The 15,849-nt window shown below is 46.4% G+C and overlaps 1 protein-coding gene across 2 annotated transcripts in view; it reads right to left on the reverse strand.

Moving 5' to 3' along the window:
- Positions 1-740: 740 nt before the first annotated feature.
- The window catches only part of LOC135811716 (hemicentin-1-like), a 22,237-nt gene continuing 7,128 nt past the window's right edge, over positions 741-15,849 (reverse strand). For both annotated transcript variants that reach the window (XM_065324954.1, XM_065324953.1), the window contains 8 exons: positions 12,477-12,647; positions 9,597-9,746; positions 8,051-8,218; positions 6,223-6,408; positions 5,800-5,975; positions 4,813-4,984; positions 2,371-2,479; positions 741-1,997 (listed from right to left, as the gene is read on the reverse strand). In XM_065324954.1, coding sequence (XP_065181026.1) covers positions 1,790-1,997; positions 2,371-2,479; positions 4,813-4,984; positions 5,800-5,975; positions 6,223-6,408; positions 8,051-8,218; positions 9,597-9,746; positions 12,477-12,647 — 1,340 coding nt within the window. In that variant the 3' untranslated portion in view covers positions 741-1,789. The remainder of the gene's footprint in view (positions 1,998-2,370; positions 2,480-4,812; positions 4,985-5,799; positions 5,976-6,222; positions 6,409-8,050; positions 8,219-9,596; positions 9,747-12,476; positions 12,648-15,849) is intronic.

Raw genomic sequence — 15,849 nt, forward strand, 5'->3', positions numbered from 1 at the left:
TGACCGCCAGACTCGTGGCTGACATGTCGACAGGCAGACCAGCGATAGCATCAAGTGTACATATAACCCCAATGGGGAGTTTCTCAGTTATGCACTCTTGATAGCATGCATTTAGAAAATTGGAAATAATAATTCACGCAAACACATGAAAACTTCCCCAGTGACAGTGTACGTCAGCGGCTGACCAGATCCCATAATTATGTTAACTCCACAAGATGCTTTGTTTTTGCGTAAATATCCAGCACCTCAGATATGGGGTGGCAGCCCGACTACCATGACTGTGAACGAGGCAGCCGACCAGGCCGGGCTGGAATTATTAAATCTGGAATTCTTAAATTCCAGCCCAGCAAGGGCTCAACTCTCAACAAGGTGGGCAATCAGTCTGGGCTGCAAGTTTCAGCCACACTATCATCATCCTTCAATGTGACGGACCCCACGATAGGCGGTCAGCCTTTGGGTCATCCTCCTCCTAATAAAGAAGAAAGAAGAATTGTTCAGCTGTGTGAAGAAGCAGTGCATCTGAGTGTTGGCCAGTGTTGCCACAATACAAGTTGCTATAACGAAGCTGCGTGAAGCGTCGTTCCGAATTTCTAATAAAGTTACTTATTATTATTATGATTGTATCAAGGGGGGGGGGGGTTAGATGATCAGCCCAAGCTGGAGTGAGAAAAAAACATGCAGACAAAGAAACCATGCGCATGCAGTGGGATGCCGTGTAAACACTTTAAAAAAATAATAATAATACAAGTGCCACGGCTCTAACCAAATACTGCTATTACACTGTAACATAGCACGGGGCACTGGAATAGTTACTGGAGTATAAACTCTAACTAGCACGAGAAAATGAGAGCTGAAAAGAAACATTACATCAATCAACGATATCAGGTGACAACAGATGCGATAAATGTTACTTTCTAGTGGTGAATTTATCGCATCTGTTGTCACCTGATATCGCTGATTGGAGTATAAACTATTTAGGGTAAGTGGTGTAAGGTGGTTCAAGGTGGTTCAGCTTTGAATACATGACTGTACATCTAGGAAATTACTTTAGTTCGGAGTATGATTATTAGAATCAAATCCACTTTTGGTGAATTTTGCAGCCCGGCATGCTGCACTGTTCTGGAGAAAGAGAATACCATTGATCAAAAGCAGGAAAATAATTGCATGTGCTATCTTGTACGGTGTGGCAGCTACTTTGACCAATGGAGCTGCACCCACGAGACAATGCATAGGTGCGCACAGTGAGTAATCAGGCCCGGCGGCATCGGCGGATCAACTGCTTGGCCACCAACGCATGCTGACTACTGAGGAGCCGGATAATGCGTTCCTACCATAAACATACACTCGAAGTATGAATGACTATCGGGTATGAATTAGAAAGAGATCGCCAACAGTTTACATGTTATCTCCGTTGTTTGTCCGGTACTAACAATAAGCAAGATATTGGCGAGTCAGAACATGCTGCAGCTAGCACATTACAGACTGATGCGATACTGGCATCCAACGGCCTGATGTTTATCTGTATCACGTCTCGAATGCGCAAACCAGCAGCCTTCCGACTTGAGACTATGGCATGGTGCAGTCAATCAGAAACTGCTTCCGCCGGTTCGAGGGACGTGTGTAGTGCAATCACCCCGGACGTTGTGGGTAATACTGAGCCACCAATCTGCTGTGACATGTTGAGTAGTATGTATTGTTTTCGGGGTACTATCAATAATACCCCATTTTTTCGGGCCGGGGCATGTGCCTACTCCAGAACCGGCCCGATACACACTACTACCGTGTTAATTTAGTGTACCTCCAAATACGCTGGCTGATCATGTTGTGCTGCTGACTTGTTCGCCATACAGTCTCCGCTGGCAGGAGTGTCGCCCGAATCAAAGGCGCTTCCAGCGGAGCAAGAACTGACTGCTCGAAACGGCTTTGGCTCAAGTAGTTGTCCGGTCTGTTGGGCATAGCTTCGTTGTTGTATGATGAACATCTGTGCTTTCAGTTCCCTGGAATGTCACAAAGAGAATTGCAACTTGGCATCAAGCATGCTCGTGAGAAGAATGTATGGCGGAGAAATTTCTTGAAATTTCTTGTGATTCTAAATGGCATGTGAGTCATACTCTTAGATATGCATACAAAAAGCACACACACACACACATATACATACACACCATATACACACACACACCATGTATATACACACACACACACACACACACATATACACACACACACATACACACACACATACACACACACATACACACACACACACACACACACACACACACACACACACACACACCGTATAATACACACACACCATTATAATGTACACACGCGCACACGCGCGCATGCACACACCTCAGTCATGCTTACTTTTTCTTAGATGAATATAGGCACACTTGAACGATTACAAGTCCAAGGAGCACGACGACAGGAATCGCTAAAAGGATGCAAGCAAGCTGACCCCAGGTTAGTGAATCCTCTGGAGATAACACACGCATGAATGACAGAAGCATAAATATGGCCACACTGATTTCCTCTATCTTCGTTAAGTGAACGCCATCAGGAGCATATGCACATTCTTGCACTGTACAAGTTTAGTCGCTATTTACTTGCAAAAGTGCTCGATGCCGCAAGTGCAGAGCCAAATGACACAAGTTTTCAATGGAACAAAGCTATCTTCCCATTGTTACGCATAGTTTCATGGCTAGTGTTCGACCATCATCAGACAATATTGATGCTGCTAATGGTTTTATCCCGTTTCAAACCTGCTTCACTTCATGCTCAATAGGTTGCAGTTCAGTATGATATGATTACGTCGCTGCAGTGTACATTGCTGAGATGACATACTGCAAAACCGGCAATTCTCGGTGGTGTAATATTTTCGGTATTTCCCAAAATCAACGGTTCAGCGGCATGAAGATTTCGGTACACCAGTTTCCGTACTGCATGCAGTCGGCATGCAGTAAAAGTATATTTTCGGTGCGTTTCATTTTCGGTAAAAAAATACCTGTAACGAAGTTACCGAAAATAAAACTCCACCGAAATTTTACGGTTTTACACTATCAGTATTCTTACATCCAATGCCCTCTCAGAAAGATATGCTCACCTGGCTTTCGATCATACGTGGGCCGCAAGGAGCTCTCTCGAGCTGGTGTTTGACAGTCCAGCGTGAAATGCTCTTCCAATACTTCTTGATGTACTAGTACTGTACTCAAAGTTTCTTCATTTTTTAAGCAAATCATGCCACCGTCAAAAGTGTTCCTCGAAACATCAGACCATGATAACAAAATAATAATCATTTCATTTTTGGGGCATTCCATTTTTTCACTTCATTTAGTACATCCAAGTAGGATGTTTGACGGATCAAAGAGTACTCTGTGTTTTGGCGTGGTTCCCTTTGCAGTAGGGCGATACATCCGCCGATAGTGACTGGACTAGCTCGCCTGGCCAGGGACCCACTCCTGGTCACACCTGCACGCTACACGAGGCCCCTACCAATAGCATACCGCACTTCTTTATGGCCAGAGGGGATAAAATTTGACCCTGGAAATGATAATTATTTTACTTATGGTATCATCACTTTCAAGCCCAGTAAGTAGCACTGCACTTGTTGTTGCGGCCTACGCAGTGTATAGTGCTGCTTGTCTGCGCTGACGTTAGCACTTACAGGGGAAGTTGAAAGGTGTTCTACATCGGTGCGGCTATGAGAAGGTAGGCAGGGCATCCAGGGGCCATCCAGCGGAAAACGTTCGGGAAACATGGCCCATTGTTCATTGTTCATTGGAGCTAGGTGTCAGGTCGCTGAATGTCTCAGTACTCCTTGTCAGTTTTGTGCCATTATTTTTTGTCGCACTCGTTGACTGTTTAATTATAGGTTAGTGCATGGCAGGGAGGGCCTTATGGCTTGTTAGTGCCCGACAGGTTAGCCTGAGGGCCGTAGGCCCGAGGGCTACCCTGAAGGGCACAAACAAGCCATAAGACCCTCCCTGCCATGCACTAACTATTTTAGAACGAGGCTACATGCATTATCTCGCTTCCATTATGCTTGTGCACCATTATATTGGGTAGTTTTGTGGTTTGTGCGCAGAGAGACTTGGTGTAGTACGAAAGAATATTTTCTTCTGGTAAGTTATGGTAACTCAGCACCACTTAGGACTACTAAAAGTAGAATAGAAGGAAATGAAATGCTGGGCTCTTATTGTGAGCTTCATTCTTATTCATAGCTTGTGGAGCTATTTAGGGGCTTTGAGAGCCCCTTGTCGATACCTCTGATGACTTTGATCTTCGGTTTTTATAGGTTTCCGCAAGCTGTTGACAAAGGAAATTCGTACAAATGAAAGAATACGGGAGGCAAAAACCGAACACACATCTGAAATGCGTAGCATTGAGTAGTACACCGTACATTTTATGCAGAGTTCACTATCTGCACCGTACTATAATGCATACAGGGAGTTGTACGCACCAGTTTAGAGTATAACTATTCAGCGGGCTTTAAACTAATCCAAGGCCCTCGACGCGTCATCAAGAGTAGTAAAATAACGATTGAGCGGGCTTTAAACTCTGATAAGGCCCTTGGCGGGAATGTCGTTGATTGGTCGTTTCCTGGACAACGAGACAGACCTCGTTCTAAGATCTGGTTACGTTGGTGGATAGTCATAACACGTAACACGTTGTCCTTCTCCTTCTTTTACAATAATTGAATTGGCTCACCATCCGAGTTCATATTAAATGAAATTTTCATTGATTCAAGAATCACAGGAAAAAAATATTGTTGCGGCTTTGGCTAGACCGGTTCTGATGTCCTTGACTTACCACTTGCGCTGGAAACACGTACGTCCACTGAAGCCGTGTACGTCGCGGTGCCTGCAGCGCCGTCTCTGCGACACCAATACCGGCCGCCGTCTTTCATCTCCACGCTATCCAGCAGCAAGATGTTACCAGCTGACACGAGCTGAGACTGCGTGTTTGGACCGTACCAATTGACCTGGACATGAGCACAAGCCGGATTGAACACAGCAGATTTATGTGGCAAAAGAGTAGATTTATGTGGCAAAAGAGTAGATTTATGTGGCAAAAGAGCAGATTTATGTGGCAAAAGAGCAGATTTATGTGGCAAGCAGCAGATTTATGTGACACTATATTATTTGTTTACGTGACAAGCAGCATATTTATGTAGCTGAACAGAAGGGAATGGCTGGAAGGAGTTCACAAATGTTCTGCATCACTCTCAGGATGGTGTCCTGTTTTGGCTCGGGAGTGCATGCTAGTTTTGTTAAGGTGAAGTCAGAAGTGTGAAGTCAAATTCACTGCGTTATGTATTTATGCTTTGCAACCCATGACATTTTTCAACATTGTGATTATGGGTGACTCAGGTCTGTGTGCTTTCAGGTCTGAAGCTTTTACATAATAGATTCAGAAGTCTGCGTGTCATCATGAAATGGTTGTATCTCGACACAATGCAACTAGCTCTGGAGGGTCATCAGGTCACAGATCTACAATCATACGTGAGCCTTTACCCAAACTGAGCTCACGGGAAGCTGCAGAACTACCATTCGATGATGCCCAGGTTCTAACAATCGTTCCCCCTTTTTTTGCTCGTAGCACATTTTCGAATGTAGGCCGATCCTTGTTTTCAAGGCCTAACCTTCAGTCACGATCTTCCATTGATGAATGTGACCTGAAAACTGGTTTTTGGACAACCTTAATGACTTTGTTGAATTTGATGCGTGGTGATGACGGTGGAATGTGCACTGTGTATTGCTACTTTAAAAGGTGATTCCCCTCTTCAGCCCTCCTCACCTGTTGGGCCCCGTTGCCACTGTTTTGTTGCACTGGGGCTGGACATGCTGAAATCAGAGCTGATCCTACAGTGATGTCCACAGCTTGGGATACGACCGCTTGGCTGTCTGACTCCAGTCCAGTGGGGGCTGTGGTTAGACTGGCTCTGACAACTGTCGGAACAATGATAGCTGGACCTGGAATGCCGGTGGGATAGGAAAACAAGACAATGAAGAGAGAGACACACACACGCACATAGACACACACACACACACACACACACATAAACAGAGAGAGGTGATGAGAGTGAGAGAGTGTGTGTGGGGGGGGGTGCATGCGTGGGGGGAGGGGGTGCGTGCGTGCGTGCATGTGCGTGTGTGTGTGTTTGTGTCCGCAAATCTGGTCATGCTATTGGACCAAGGACACATACTGTTCATTGCTTACACGTTGCACTGATACAAGACGATCCATTCGTCTCCAAGGCCGCGTCCAATCGAGAGCAGTTGCGGCCACCAAACTGAGGCGCTGGCGCATTGCAGAGTCGTGTACGCACCTGTACTCCAAGATTCCCGCCACAGCTAGCATTACATGCCCACGGTGTCCAGGATGACCATCCACCGTCAATGGGGCCTGAAAGGGGAAATCAAGCAACGGACAGACGGTACGACGGAACAGAGGTTATGCAATTACACCATCAGCTGAGATGCTTCTGCGAAGTCACGGACTACTCGCGGCACAGCGCTGTACTTACGCTAGCTACCCCCGCTGCATGCCGTATTTGCCAGGTTATAAGTCGCACTCGATTATAAGTCGCACTCCCATTTTCAGGTTTGAGCAATATTGTTGTGATGTAAGTATTCACTTCAGTAGTAAGTCATGCTCGATTGTAAGTCGCACTTTCTTACCATTGATATTTTCTGTAAAAAAGGTGCGACATATATTCGGGGAAATACGGTACTTCGTATAGTGATCATTCCAAAAACTGCCGACTCATGCTCGTATAATAATAACAACAATAATAATGTTCGCATGATCCGCGTTGGTGCAGTTTACAAGGTTATGGTCCGTTGCCCGCCCGGTTTGTTTGAGAGACTCACCTCCTCTCCCCTAACTCAACTCACTTGTGAGGTCTGCATTCGCCACTAAGGTGAACAGGCATGCTCGCATACTTTTTTTCTTCTTTTAAAGAGAACACAAACCTACAAATCATGTTGAAAGACAAAAAGTACATTGGACTGGGCAGGCGCTATCAACAATGCCAGTTAATAGCTGTGCTGACACTTGTGTCCATTCGAAAACTCGATGAAATCACTCTCAGTACCTCTATACAGATATTGGGATACCTTACGATTGACACGTCGTTAATAGCCAACAGAATGACGTAGCGGATCAAGAGAATGATGCAATGGATCAAGAGAATGACGCAATGGGTCATGGCAATGATGCAATGGGTCAACAGAACGATGTAATGGACCGATTGCCATTTGTACAGATCCACGGAATCCCGTAGAATCCCGTAGACCCGGTAGGGTGTTCATTGTGTGCTATGCATATGCATTTGACCTTTTCAGGGTCATAATTCAATGACCAGCAATCGCTTTTCCAGCTTCTTCACTTTGGTTAGAACTAATGACTAGCTAGATCTTTGTCAGAAAAAGGTTTTCGTATGAAATGCCTTCAGGCCCCATTTCTTAGTGGAAATAGCAGAAAACACAATAGGGTCCTGCACATTCAACACCCTACTGGGTCTACGGGATTCTACGGGATTTCGTGGATCTGCACAAATGACAATCGGTCTATTGTATTTCGTCAACACAAAGATGTATTGGGTGAACGGAATAACACCGGTTTTTCTAAGCCAAGGACCCGAGTCATGTGAGAAAGCAAATAGAACACGCTCTGGACAGGTAATTGATGGCTGATATTGTCGTTGAGTGCTTCTCTTGTTGTCCATGGCCCTAGGGCTGAATCCTGAGGGTAGATTAAACCAGCATGATCCCAAGAGCACTCTTGATTGCATACCTCTACCCAGCTGGTCTGAATACAGTCAGACCTCACTAAAACCGCACACATCCGTTTACCACAAAGATATCCGGATAGGCGAGGGAACCGGATAATCGAACACACATACTGTATGTATGCATGACATATGCTGTACATCGGTAACCAACGATTTTCTTCCGGATGGCGAGGGGTCCGGGTAAAAGAGGACCGGTTAAGTGAGGTCTGACTGTACCAAAGATGGAAATGCAATGGGATCTGTATAACTTACAAGGTGCCACATTGCACAGGGTCAGGTTGGCCTGCATGGCGTTGCCGGAACAGTTGACTCCCCCAGCCGACGCTGGCGGGTTATCACACGTACGAGTCCGGCTCCTCACACCACCTCCGCACGTCGTAGAGCAGCTCCACGGTGACCATGGAGACCAGTTACCATTCACTGAAGTGAGAAGGAAAGACATATAATATTAGGGAGGTTTCGCTCTACGGAATTACGTATGAAAATAACGTAGGAACTGCACGTAATTTTCATACGTAAAAATCAGCGCTGTTGGGTTTCGCTCCACTTGATTTCTCCACAACTGCTTAACATGCCTTGTTGCTTTGGAGACGCATTGGTTGAACCTAAACCGCGTTTTCCATTTTATTTTGCACGTGGCGTACGGTGTGTGTACCTTGTGTTTCGCGTGGCTTGAACGTTGCCATGGATAAATCTGGAAAATGCAAAAAAATATTTCAAAAAGTCCTATGGAGGACCCAACGTGGGAAACAGCTTTACTATACACTAATTTGGTGTCCTTAGGTTTTGATAATATTTCTTTTTTCTTATGTTTATAACTGCTCCTTGGCAGACTTCCACTTCATATTGCATCCGGATGATGGCAATTTGCCAAAACGTTGAAAATGATTCTGTGAAATGAAATGAGTTGTGAATTTGCAGTGCCCAGGGAATGAGCATGTGTGCTCACCAATTCACTTCGAATAATAGTAATAGGTCACATCTTCCAATCATAAATAGAAGGAATCACATGGAAACGAGTTATGAAGCAACTATAGATAGTTGCTTCATAACTCGTTTCCATGTGACACGTTTCCATGTCATTTCTTCTATTTTCAATTATATTTACTGGCTCAGTATCCGAGTTAAACTTCCAATCATAGCGTGTGACTTCTTGTCCACGTATTGCAATTTCACAAATTTCCAGTGTACTTTAATTGTCGGTACTTTCGCTGCATCTCTTTCATATCTAATATTTCAATAGCTAAACACACATTGACACACATAATCCTACCGGGGAACTGCTTCTCCGTGCCTAAAATTTCTGTTCATCTAACATAGTCCCGGTTGGCCTCATACCTAAAATAATAATACAACAACATGGCATATCTCCTTGCCATTCCCAGTTTCGAGTCTTCTCCGCTTTGGCTCATGCCCGACTTGCACCCTGCTGCCTTTGTCTTTTGTCTGACCCGCCACCCCACCACTAACCAATAATATCACATTGCATCATTCCTACTTCAAGTAAAATAAACTTGGTGGCGAGTCACCCATAACTGGTCTGCCTTTCCATTGCGGCAATCACAGCCTCCAGGCTTCTGCTTTCCTGCGTCACTCGCAGCTTCACAGGCTAGTGCCCACCATGCTGCAAAGACCAACTAGTTCCTTGCCACCACCATTCGCCCAACACAGCCCAGCTTTACTCATGTGGTGTATGCCCGTGTGCATGTCGTCTGTGTGCGCGGAATGCTAACAGTAGATAGCGAGATTATCATCATGGCATGCCGCACTTCACAAGAATCTACCCATAATAGCATACCTGGACAGCTACCGCGAGAACAGGTCTGCGTTTGGCTCAAGGCTGCACCATTGCAGTTACTAGTACTGTCGAGGCACATGCGCATTCGTGTCTGCATGCCCTGGCCGCAGGAGACACTGCAAGGTGCAAACCCGCTCCATTCGGTTAGGGCTGCAGTGAACATGGTCACACAGGTACCGCACACATGCACGCACGTGCACACGCACATGCACACGCGCGCGGACACACACACACACACACACACACAAGCACACACACGCACACACACACACACTTGTACTTGTACTTGCTCACTGCCAAAACTGGTCACGTGGGTCTCCCCGGGAGAGGGGAGAGAGACTCAAAAGGAATCTTGGAAAGATGACTCAATTGGCCATTGAACCACCCAACGGCCGACACCCCCTAAAATCCCCAAACTATGGTGGACTTGAAATGATCCCACTTATGGGCTCACCACACCTCAGTAAGTGGGTGAGGACAAGGTGCAGAAAAAGGATTGACGGCATCAGGTTGTCCGTCCCGGGATCCAACTGCAGGTACCCCTGCCCCCAGTGAAGGTAATACTTGGCACTAGTGTGGGTGGCTAAATCAGAGTGGATCTGATATAAGCTTCACTAGCACCATTGATTACACAAGAGTTAATCTAGCCAGAAGCAGTCCATGGTTAACAGGTATGTATACTTCAAACAGAAACACACACACACACACACACAAGCGTGCACACACACACACACACACACACACACACACACACACATAAGCACACACATACACACACACACATAACCACACACATACACACACACACACACACACACACACACACACACACGCACACGCACACATACACACACACAATCCAATTAACTCTTGTGCAGCCAGCCACACAAAAATCGACCACTATAGGTCGATGGGTTTGTCATTTTGTAACTCTGTCATTAAATTTTGCTGTCCAATTTGCACTATGTTGGTGTCAAAAGAAGCAAGAAAGAGTCACCTTAAATTAACAGTGCTTCAAATTGAGCATCATGTTATGACTAAAAGCGAAGTTAGAATCCAATGGATGAGGCCTGTTGTCGCCCGCGTACGAAACAACAGCCATACCTATGATAGTTGTATGGGTGGAGATGATGCCTACACAACAATTGACGAGGACATGTCCCCAGGAGCAAGGTTCCCATTCGTTACAATTTAAGGTGCATACTCAGTACCGTAAAAGTCCGTAAATAAGTACCTGCCCGAAAGAAATACCCCCTTCATTCTTTTGGCTCTGTCTGTTGAAGTCAAGTCAAGCCCGAAAAACATACTGCCCGAAATAAGTACCGGTACGATGCGCACATGCAGCATGTAGCATGTACGTCGACATGAAAAAGACTTCTGCACTACACACAAGTCAGGTCTGAAAGTTTGTTCGTGCCCGAAAGTCAGTACCCGCCCGAAAGTTAGTACGGGTGTGGTCACTAAATTCGAAAGTAAATACGTACTTATTTACGAACTTTTACGGTATTTGAAACCAGAAAGCGATGGGAGTGGTAAGAGTGGAACAGAGCGATGTGCCGCTTCCAAAGACTAGATTTCGATTGATCTATAGTTTGTCTTATACAAACAAAGATTGAAACCTTCTTAGGGTGCATCTACCTGCCTACGGCTGTCCAAGACGCCCAGGATTTTGAAAATTCATACGGGGACACCAACGTTATGAACAGAAAGGACACGGTGCCTGCCCGTGAATCAAAACTACTGTACTACAGTTAAACCTGTGACTAACGACCACCCATTGCGGCCAGAGAAAGCGGTCTTTAGTGGCAGGTGGTCTTCAGTTAGAGGTTAGCACCGCAAAACCATAATTATATGAATGTGAGACCGTCCGTGCCTGGCGCAGTGGTCTGTACATGTAGTAGCCGGCTGGTCGCTAGTCACGGTGGTCTTTAGTTACAGGTTTTACTGTAGTACCAGGCTGGTCGCTAGTCACGGTGGTCTTTAGTTACAGGTTTTACTGTAGTACCAGGCTGGTCGCTAGTCACGGTGGTCTTTAGTTGCAGGTTTTGCTGTAGTCAAATTTAGCGGCTGGATAAGGGTTAAACAATCTCCATCCGCCATCTTGACTATAGTCAACCTTGTGAACAACGACCCTCAATCGTGTGTAGTTATCCGTGAGATTGCAAGTATGCAGTGAAATGGTCACTAGGTCCGAGTATTGTATTGTTATTCCACCCCGCAGTAGCATCACCAAGACTAGCCATATAGATTGTGCGTGTGTACCACACGGCGGGAAGATGCAGCCAGTACGTAGCCTGGTGATTGCATACAGTAGAACCTGTTGTCAAGGCGACCACTCTGATAAGGCGACCACCTGCACCAGACGACAACTACAACTATGACCCGAGGCCGGCGGCAAGGATGTTATGTCCAGTCAAATGGATTAGGAGACACAAGGACTACACTCCCTCCGCCTTAGACAGGTTACACTGTACAGTGAAACCTGGTTTTATTTTGCGACCCTCACCCCACGGTGCAAGCAAAGGCGGTCGTTAAAGCCAGGGGGTCTTTAGAACCAGGTCCCACAGTGTCTGTGTAGAACTGTCGGTGCATGGAAAAGCGGTGGTTAAGAGCAGGTGGTCTCTAAACCCAGAAGTCGCTTACACCAGGTTTTACTGTAGTATTTTTATATTTTTTTATTTTTTTATTTCTGCACCTCGTGGCATGTCAAGTATGGAACTCAGAGTTGCGACGAACTAGCCTTGTGTCTGTTGTGTTCCGTGTATGTACGCCTATTGAATTTGTGCAAAAAGGAGAGAAACTGGCTGCAGCCCAACGGCATGCAAGAGAATCAGTATTCAAACAAAATCAATCATGCCCGGACATTGTACTCGTACTTACTGAAACAGGGTACACCAACGTTACAAGACACCTCTTCACTGAGCTGTGCTCCCATGCAGCCGTTGGTGAGACCAGGATTGAGGCATGTCCTGTTCCTGACCTGCGTCCCACCCATATCTCCACATGATACACTACATGCGCTGTACTGGCTCCACGGGCCTGGTTGAGCAGCTGGGCAAACACAAAGAGACACATCGGGCGCGTTCGACTACCCACATTTCCGTCAATTCTAAAATTAGTTATGGTCGATGCATCGTTCTATTACGCAAATTCCGTCGTCGGAATCTCCGTCGATTCTGTAGAGAGGGCGGAATTGCTACTCCCGCCAGAATTGACGCACTCGGCGTGCACGCCATGCTAAGGCCTCGGTCACACTACGGCAAAAATGCTGCATCAGCGTCAGAATCGTGAGCTTTTCCATGGCAACTGACGCAACCGCGGGAAGTTTGAGCGTCAGACGCTGCTGCGTCTGACGTGGGGAAATCGGCTGCGTTGCCGCTGATGGGAGTGACGCTTTGCGGAAAAACAGTGTCTTTCGAGTAAAATTAGTTTCAAGACAGTTGCTTGAGTTGAGCAGTCATTCGACATTCGTCTCTTCAAGGTTTGTTTTGTTCTCTCTTTTTTTGGAGATGAGTCCGTGGACCTACGAGGCCGAGGCTGCTCTGCTCCGAACCTGGCGGAAGAGCGAGGCGTTTTCTGAGAAGAAAATGATGTCGAGAAAAGGACCAGTTGTTCGAGTGGGTCATTGGCCAACTGGAGCCTGTTGACTTGTGAGTGTTGTGTTGTCGTCAAGAGCCCCAAAAAGGACAACCAGTATGACGAAGTCAGGAGAAACACAGCTGCGATGCGGACTTTTCTTGCCTGATCCATGACACTACAACTGAAAATGGCTTCAAATTCGGAAAGAAACAACAACGATTGTGCACGCGTGCGCGTGGACCTTTCGTCTTCTTTTAATCAAAAATCAATGAAAAATTTGAAAACTTTGTCCGACAATTTTTGTGTAATAAGCAAAGGCCGGTTTCCGTGGGAATCCGTGTCGTCATTGAGTTTCCCTGGTGATTTTGTGACGTAGACAAAATAAAAATTAATGCGTCAGGCCGCGGCAGTCATGGGCTGCAAAAAAACAAAACACTGTGTGACCCCGCGTCTGCGTCAAGTGCTGCGGCTTGACGCTGCATCCAGCTTCAAACTTGCCGTAGTGTGACCGAGGCCTAAGACCACGTGTGCGCGAGTGTGTACGAGATCACAAGTGATCTCCTTTTACGATTTTTACGTGTAGTCGTTCGCTTACATGGCCGCAATCCGTTCATTCGAAACCCGGGTAGAGAGAATGTATGATTAAGTAATTGAAAGCGCCCATTGCGCATTTTAACAGTCCAACTAGCCGTGGCTCAGCAGTCCGGCATTTCAACACCGCTTCCGCCAGCAGCGCAGATCACGCTTGCCTGCACAGCAACAATACTGTGCTAGCGATATGATATTCAAATCCATGCAGAAGCGGAGAGCTCTGTCCACCCGAAAGCCGAAACTGGCATCACTGGTCTGCGCCGCTGTTGAGGTCGCAATCACGATCACAAGTTGCATGGACCATGGATCACATACTCGTAGGAGGTCCAAGACCAGGGTTGAAACGCACCTGTCGCTTTGGGTGCTACGCCTTCGTGTTGTCTCTCTAGATGCTACGACTCCCTGCCTATGCACACCCTACCCTCGCTGTGGTGACCAGTGCAGGTACATCTATAGAGGGTACGTGATTACATCATCAGTTACAATTACGTCATCACTTTAAAAACAATTACATCATCAGTTAACCAGTACTTCATCAGTTATGCAATTACGTCATCAGTTAAACAATTACATCATCGGTTACACCATTACATAGTCGCGGCAACACACGGTTATACTACTGTTGTGGACATGGAAATCCGGTCGCACGTCTAGTGGCCCCAGGGCGCAGGCCATGCAGCCGTGGTCCGTACACACATGCATTTATGCGCTGCAGCGCGCTGGTCGCATGGGATCAACATGACTGCGCACCGCACGCAGCGTTCTGCACGCGCTGAGGGCGCCGGCCCCGGGCAATCGTCCGGATTTCCATGTCCACGACAGTAGCTCAAACAAACCCGTGGAAATGTCGACCCATGCTAGCATACTGTATACATAGCGCCCATACGTGGTTATGCTGGCTCACCACCATGATGTCATTCATACAACCTCTATTACGCTGCCGTAATGCTGGGTATAAAGACAGGTACGTATGGCCGTACAAACCGGGGTTCAAACCATGCTTCTATTCAAGGTATGCTTCTATTCAAAACATGCTTCTACATCGAGATCATCAGTCTACACTGTGTAATGCATACTGTCACGCATGTACAGTCAACTTGGCTAATAACGACTGCGGATATAACGACAATTCGCGAATAACGACAGAATTTCCATGCCCAGAGCAAAGTCCCTTCCAACTGTAATACGTATGATGAGACTTCGGTTATAAGGACACTTCGCGAATAAGGACACTTTTCTGATGCCCCGCCGGGTGTCGTTATACGCGAAGTGGACTGTACTTGCACACGTACTTTGCTGAGAGCGGCTTCTATACAATCATGCTTCTATGTCACAGCGCTTCGAAAATCGGCTTCTATTCAAGCCATGCAGAAATTCTATACAAGTCATGCTTTTATGCGTGACACTACAGATTTAAGTTGCTATACTGGAACAGGGGCGTCGGACACGGTACAGTTACTACGGTATTGACCGTACCACTTTTTGCCCCAGGTACCCCGTGAATCTATACAAATACACTGATCTGGGATCTAAATTTCCAAAAATTTTGGCTCAGCCACCACTCCCCCACGAGTAAATTGTACTACAGATAGCTGTCCGTATCACACTAAAATACCTTCCGACGCACCTGTGGAAGCAAACACAAGTTACACAACATCCACTTTAGTTGGAAGTGAGATTGGAGGTACACCGTCCAACTACTTTTTCAATCAGCCTCAGCAACTGAGTGCCATACATGAGAGTCAGTCCACACAGGAACCACCCCAGCAGGAGAAAGCTCACGTCGTGCTGAGAAATGGAGCTGAAAATGAGTGCAACTACCGTATTGTCGCGTGCAAAGGCCCGCGTAGAAGCATGACTCGAATATAAGCCGATTTTCGAATCCGCGCTGTAACACAGAAGCACGCTTTGAATAGAAGTATAAGTGCAAGTGCACGCCCAGTAAGGCCTGTAACTAAAGACTGCCGTGACTAGCGACCAGCCTGGTACTACAGACCACTTCGCCAGGCAAGGACGGTCTCACATTCATGTAATATGGTTGTGCAGTGCAAACCTCTAACTAAGAACAACCTGCTACTAAAGA

Source organism: Sycon ciliatum, chromosome 3 (genome assembly GCF_964019385.1).
Source record: "Sycon ciliatum chromosome 3, ocSycCili1.1, whole genome shotgun sequence".
Classification (NCBI taxonomy): Eukaryota; Metazoa; Porifera; class Calcarea; order Leucosolenida; family Sycettidae; genus Sycon; species Sycon ciliatum.